At 34.8% G+C, this 6,621-nt stretch overlaps 1 protein-coding gene across 1 annotated transcript in view; it reads right to left on the bottom strand.

The window, feature by feature from the left end:
- Positions 1 to 312: 312 nt before the first annotated feature.
- Positions 313 to 6,621, bottom strand: part of LOC104463742 (diacylglycerol kinase eta-like) — a gene marked incomplete at both ends in the record, with an annotated part of 34,255 nt that continues 27,946 nt past the window's right edge. Inside the window, 4 exons of the mRNA XM_010076194.1 lie at positions 313 to 397; positions 1,848 to 1,987; positions 2,293 to 2,401; positions 4,813 to 4,975. Of these exons, the coding sequence (XP_010074496.1) occupies positions 313 to 397; positions 1,848 to 1,987; positions 2,293 to 2,401; positions 4,813 to 4,975 (497 nt within the window). The remainder of the gene's footprint in view (positions 398 to 1,847; positions 1,988 to 2,292; positions 2,402 to 4,812; positions 4,976 to 6,621) is intronic.

Genomic DNA, 6,621 nt, shown 5'->3' with positions numbered 1-6,621 from the left:
TCTTATATATAAAATAGTATATCTTATGTGTATATATCTATCTTACATATTAGCCTATATATTAAAATTTTATTTCCAGGAATAAATTTTTCTGAGTGCTCTGCTGAAGACTCCTGACCTTCATTAATTTTTGGCAAATAATACAGAACTGGAAACTCTTATTTGAGATACACACCATGAAAAAATATTAACTCAGTTCAGTTAGCAGATCACAGTTTCTATTTTTCACGCAAGTGCTTCAGTTATAAATATTGTCATCCCAAAAACTCAAAGTTTAGTATATGAAGCAACAAAACAAAAGTAAAAGTTCACCTGGCATTCCTCTGACTCTTCTGCAGTCACTGGAAGAATAGAAGACTTTGCTGGTAATTTCAGTTCATATGACATTATACTCCACCTACAAGAAACATAACAGCTTTTAAGTTTTCAGATTATTAGTTCTGTCTTTTCTCCAGCATATCAACAAAAAATTAAATTCATTGTCACACCACAGAATAACTTGTTAAAAAAAAAAAAAACCACCAAAGTATCTTAGTTTTTAATTGTATGCTAACTGAATATGGGTGAAACAATTGAGACTAAAGGGAATAATTTCTTTTATTGCACAGGTATTTTGTTAGCGATTTGAGCCTTATTTATGAGCAAGTATGGCACACTCAATGCAGGCAACACAGATTTTCCAGCAAATCATTCACAGTACAAAAGAATTTGTGAAAACTAATTACAGAAGTCAAAGGAAAATATTTGTCTTCCTAGAGAAAAAGCTCCAAGGTAACATTAGCTTTTCATTTCAACTAGGCATGAGAACAAAGCAAATGGTGAACTATCTTCACTGACATATATGTATTTTTGCCCTGGTAAAGGACAGTACTCTACAGCATAGATAGTATGAAACTGCTAATAGCAACATCCTTCAAAGCCTGCTGAAAAGAACAAGTAATCATTGCAGACACCCTTGGGAGCAAGTCTACTGAAATTAGAGCAAAAAATTAAACTAACCTTTTTTTCAGTACAGAAAAAGAGAGACATGATTTAATCTATGAATCTTTCAGAATGCCCAAGCCAACAATTATTTCTAAGGATCAGTAAAACGCATTTCTCTGTATACTTTATTGTAAAACAATCAAGTAGTCTGTAGAAAAGCTTAAAATAAAAAAGGACTTGTTTCTCTATTTCATTAAAAAACCCCCAAGATAAAATCCTCTTTGATCACATTCAAGTGGTTGTAACTAAAGCAAGAACAGAAACACCCATGAGAGAAAAGAACACACAAAACAAGGAGTGGGAAGATCTCTTGGTTTTGACTCAGAAAATACCTCAAAGGGAAATATCCAAAGCCAAAGATCCACTTAGCCCAGCTGATGCCTCAGCAAATTATATGAAGGGTGAAAGCACATGATGCGAGTTTTCCTCACATCCAAGACAGGTTTCTCAGGTGTTTCACAAATAAAAATGCTACCTGTAATGGTATCTAATAGCGTGCACGAAGTCCATAAAACTGCACAAAATGGTTTTGAATCTATACAATTTCTTAACACTTACAACTTCTTGTAAGAAGCAGTTATGCAGCTTCATCAGTTATGCAATAAACTATCTCCTTTTGCTCATCTTTGGACAGCATACTTCCTAGTTTTATGAGCCGCTTCCCCCTCTGACTCTTCAGTTTAAAAAGGACGTTGAAGAACTGTCCCCATTACTATCTCAGCTTCCCTCATGATGATGATCTGCACTCTAAAACCCAAAACCACTGAACATTAAGTCTCTAAGACAGATTTAGCCCATCAGAAACCCAAACAAATACCATTTGAATCTCATGGTAAATCATGTATATGCACATTTAGGTTTACCTGTCTAACATTTTTGTGCTGGCTCGTTCTAGTTTCTCCAAAATCTGAGGAAGTTGTGTGTCATCATCACAGGATCCGCCCCAACCAAGGACACGAGCAAGGTCATTTCCAGTACCAAGGGGTAACACTCCTAACTGACACTGAAACACAACACAGGAGCAAATCTACTATTGAAAACCACAAAGAAAAAGCACAAACTACTACAAATGCTTCTCATTTCAAGCAACAAAAGTTAACTATACGACTGATGTCTAAAGCTTGCAAATCAAATTCTGTAACGGCAATACAACTTGTCCTGTTTACACCAGTAAAAATTTTCATTTAACAGTAACTACTGAGTTTGGCCCACATACAGACATATAACAAAGAACTTAGTCAACAAAAAGTAGGCATAGAAAATTAAGTCTAGTCAGAATAGTCAAGGAACGTAAGTATACACACTTGCCTGTTTGTGCAAGCTGAGCTTATCAATTTCTGACAAGACCCAACCCACACTTCCATCGCCACCACACACAAGAATCCTGAAGTTGTCAAACTTCTGAAATAACCGCAAACTGCACAGAAAACGCAGCCTGTTAGAGCCAGTTATGTACACTAGCGAGAGCACAGTTACATTCATTAGCAATTGTTACATTAAAATATGGTGCACAGCACCTTTGTTGTGTTTTTTTATTGTTCTGAGGTAGGTGGATACAACCATTTACTTAATAAACCTATCTGCATCCCATCTATTGCTGTATATTCCACTTTTACTGAGATTTCTGATAAATAACATGCCGAGTTTTACTTTAAAAAAATTCCCTTGATATTGTTTTCAGGATTTTATTAATAGTATTTTATTAAGTTAATTAATATTTTTTCAAAAATTCTAAGCTATCAAATTGCAACTGCTCTATACTTCCCACTTCAGCCAGAAGCTCAAGGCACCACAGGGAATTTTTCACGAGAGGAGGTTAAGACACAATGACAGGATGCACTCCACAATACGGGCAGGTTTTTGCCAACACGTGACTAACCAAATGCAAGGACACTCAGAGGCAATTATTACAAATAAGGTGATCACAATATAAAACAAATAATACTAGTGTTTCATATTAAATCCTTAAAGTCATATCATGCTTTCACTTCCTATGGCTCTTCCTCCTGTTCTCTGACTTTTAACACCTACAGGATCCAACACTTGGGCAATACAGAAAAGGAGGACGAGAGCAGAACAAGCAGAAAGATGAGACATAGAGGAAAGGGGAATGAAATGTGAAGAAACAGCCAAGAGGTATAAACAACAGTGATTTAAACTAAAAAAAAAAAAAAAAAAATTGGAAAGTAGAAACTCTTAAAATAATAAAGATGTTTATTTTTAATGCATGTTATTTTCCAGAATATGTATAGCCTCAGAACTATTTTGAAAAAGCAATGTATTAAGACCACAATTTTTTGAAGCATTTATATTTTTTATAAAGAATATAATGTTACTTGTATATGATACATACTGTCACTTGTATAGGATATGCAGGTATCTATTCAGAACAAAATATGCAGATATTTAAGGAAAAAAAAACATTGATAACAAAACAATTTATCCTACTCTGAAAAACCTCTAGAAATACCCTATGTCAAAGAATCCAGCTCTGCTTTTTAGATCAACTAGAAAAAAAGAAGACATCAGCACGACCTGATAGAATAACTGCTAAGGATCTCTCTTTGGAAATCAGGAAAAATATTTAAAAGCAAATAACCTGACCTAAGACTACTGTGCAAAACCAAAGTGAGCCTCCCAAACCATGCTGCTGGTAGGTACAACTAGATGAAGCAAGAGAACTTGCAAACAGACAGACATATTTTTTCAGACTGTCGTCTCTCAAAGACTGTCTCTCCAACTGAGATGAACCTTCTTTACTTTTATCCGTCATTATATGTACAAAAATGTTAGCTGAAAGGGACTTTGATTAAATTCAGATTTAAATCAATTTTATAATTAAAAGAGCATTAGAACTTAAAGAGTTAATATAACATGTCCATAACACAGCACTAACTATTATATTTGTATTATTTGCTCACTGTTTGAACTGAATTTTGGTGCATTTGTTTCCTCTAAATTTTTATCATGCAAGCATAATTCTGCATCTGTACAAAAATTAGTGTTTCTAGTTGCTGTAACTGATATTAATAGGCCATTTAACCACAATCCTACATATGAGTATAATTAACTTATGTAACTGAAAAATAAGCATGAATTTAATCTTTATGAATGTGCAAAGATGCTTGCGTGGTAGCCACCACCATGCAAATTTCATCCTTATCTCTCCAACAATCAACCCTTAGATTTTGTAGAATTTCTGATGGTTTTAATTGTGTTTTTGCTCTAGATTTTGGGAAATGCTTAATTTCTTGACCATTTGCATCTATTGGCTAAAACCATATTTTGAATGTAGTTCTCCAGCAAGAAATGTATCAGTGTATTCATCCATTACCCACTGCAGACTCCCCCACTGACATTTGTGTTCAGAATTCAAAAAGATACAGAGTACATTTAGACAATAATTTTACTCCATAGCTATTCACAACAAAGTCACAGGAATATCTGAATTACACATATGAAATGGAAGAAAATCACCCAGGTAACTGTGCATAAAGGCTCTGATTCAGGCAAGCATGTAAACAATTCTAATGGTTTTGAACCTTACCAGTTAACAGAAGTCAAAGATAGCCAAAAAGCTACAAAAACTTGGTCTGATGGGTTTTGGTTTTGAATGTTCAAGTGAGTTTTTCTAGAAAGAAAATACTTTCCTACAATCCTTTCACCCATCAGAATTCATCTTGAAATTCTGTTATTTACTAGATTCTAATTAGGAATTCACAGCAGATATTGGTGATAGAATTATAGCAACAAGGGGACAACACAACACTATACTTTGCGCTAAATTCCCTTGCAGAAAGGATTACTCAAGATTTCCAAGGTCATTACCCTAAGTGAGGTCCTCCATTCATTAAATCGAACACCTGAGCTGGATTTAACGACTGTTTGAATCGACGAAGAAACTTTACTCCCTGATTGTCTCCACTCTTTGAGTTAACAAAAACTAAAAGAGGACTGGCACAGGATGGCGGGCATGTGGCTTTCCAGAAACCTGTGAACATAGTTAGAAAGAATGAAATAAATAAGACTTTCTAATATGAACAACATAAAAAGAACTCATGGGAAAGAGGAAGAAAGAAATGAAGGACAAAAGGAGTACATTTTGTCATGCATAATGTAAATGCTGAACTGACTGTCAGACTATTATTGCTCAAGTTCATTTTTTCCTCTCCGGTATCTTAAGTGCCTAGATTTAGTAAAATCCTGAAGACAATAGCTTTATTCTTTTTCCACAGTGAACAACGTTAACCTTTTAGAATACTTCCCAAATTGCACCTTCACAGATTTATGTGTGATTATCACACAATTATCACACATTATCACATAATTAAATATATACTTCAGTTACAAGTGTTTGGTTTTTAATCTGATTTTGAACTGGATCATCCACATCCATATGAGCTTTCTAAGACTATGCACAGATTTGAAAAGTTTCTGGACCCAGGTGTAGACTTCACATGAGAACTTTTTTTCTCAGGCTGAAGTTATACTATTAATTACAATAGAACCATGAAACAACAGACCTTCCATTGTGATCCAAAGCTTATTAAAGTCAATGCAGGTCTTAACTGATTACAGCAGGCTTTCTATAAGGGCCTTAGTAAATAGTACTAACAGACACTGTTGTCACTAACATGACCACTCCATGGAAGTAGTGGTTTCTCAGCAGCACTTCAAGATCAGACATCACAGGTATAGATTTTAACATTTGTTTCAGGCAATAGTAAAGTAACTATGCTGGTTTTCGTTGCCTAAAAAAATTACTAAAGCTACAGATAAAAAACTGGCATCAAAGGATGCTAATTTAATTCTGCATTATCATAATGCATTATTTAAAATAAGGTTTGATTAATTTATTTAAATGCCACAAAAAATAATTTACCATGTAGAACAATCTTCCAAGCATGAATAATAAATAGCAGCATGACACTCTGGTCTGAGACACATGGACTTTTTTTTTATATGTATAGCATAAACAATCACTAACTTAATACAATAAAATTCATTAAATTGTGTTAAAGGTGTTGGTCTTCATTTGCCATCAACACAACCTACAAAATTAAAGCAGTTAGATTCCATGATACTCCTTATTAAATCCACTCCTTGCCTTTAAGTGCAGCCTCCCACTGCTCACACATCCCTGTCCTGAGCCACCAAAGAGCACCTCTGAACTTTGAACATTTGCTGGGTTTTTTATCAGTGTGTTGCAGGATTCTTACACTGCTTATATTTAAAAGAAATTTAGAGAGGCTATGGAAGCGATTCCTCTAAGAAGCCTGATAAAGTAGCTGTTGGATCTGAGCTGTTCAGCTAGCTTACCTCTGCATAGAGCAAAGTTATCTAGACTTTGATAACTCATGGAATGAATGATGCATGCCAGCCCACTTCTTCTGAGGACTCTGGTCATCTACTTGAAAAGTTTCCAAGGGTCATAAAGAAAATGGGAGAAAATTTCTAGTGGGAGACCTTTCAAAAGCATTTTTAAAATCACGTCAGTTAAATAATCCTCTAAGAAGCTACAAACAAAACGACACTATTTGCTAAATTTGCAGACTGTATTCACCTGTTCAGCAGAAGGATTTTAGCCTTGTTTATTTACACAGATCTCTGTAGGCACTGCAAGTCCACAGCTACCAC

This window comes from Pterocles gutturalis, unplaced genomic scaffold (assembly GCF_000699245.1).
Source record: "Pterocles gutturalis isolate BGI_N339 unplaced genomic scaffold, ASM69924v1 scaffold16888, whole genome shotgun sequence".
In the NCBI taxonomy this organism is placed as follows: Eukaryota; Metazoa; Chordata; class Aves; order Pterocliformes; family Pteroclidae; genus Pterocles; species Pterocles gutturalis.
This window is presented reverse-complemented; position numbering and strand designations above follow the sequence as displayed.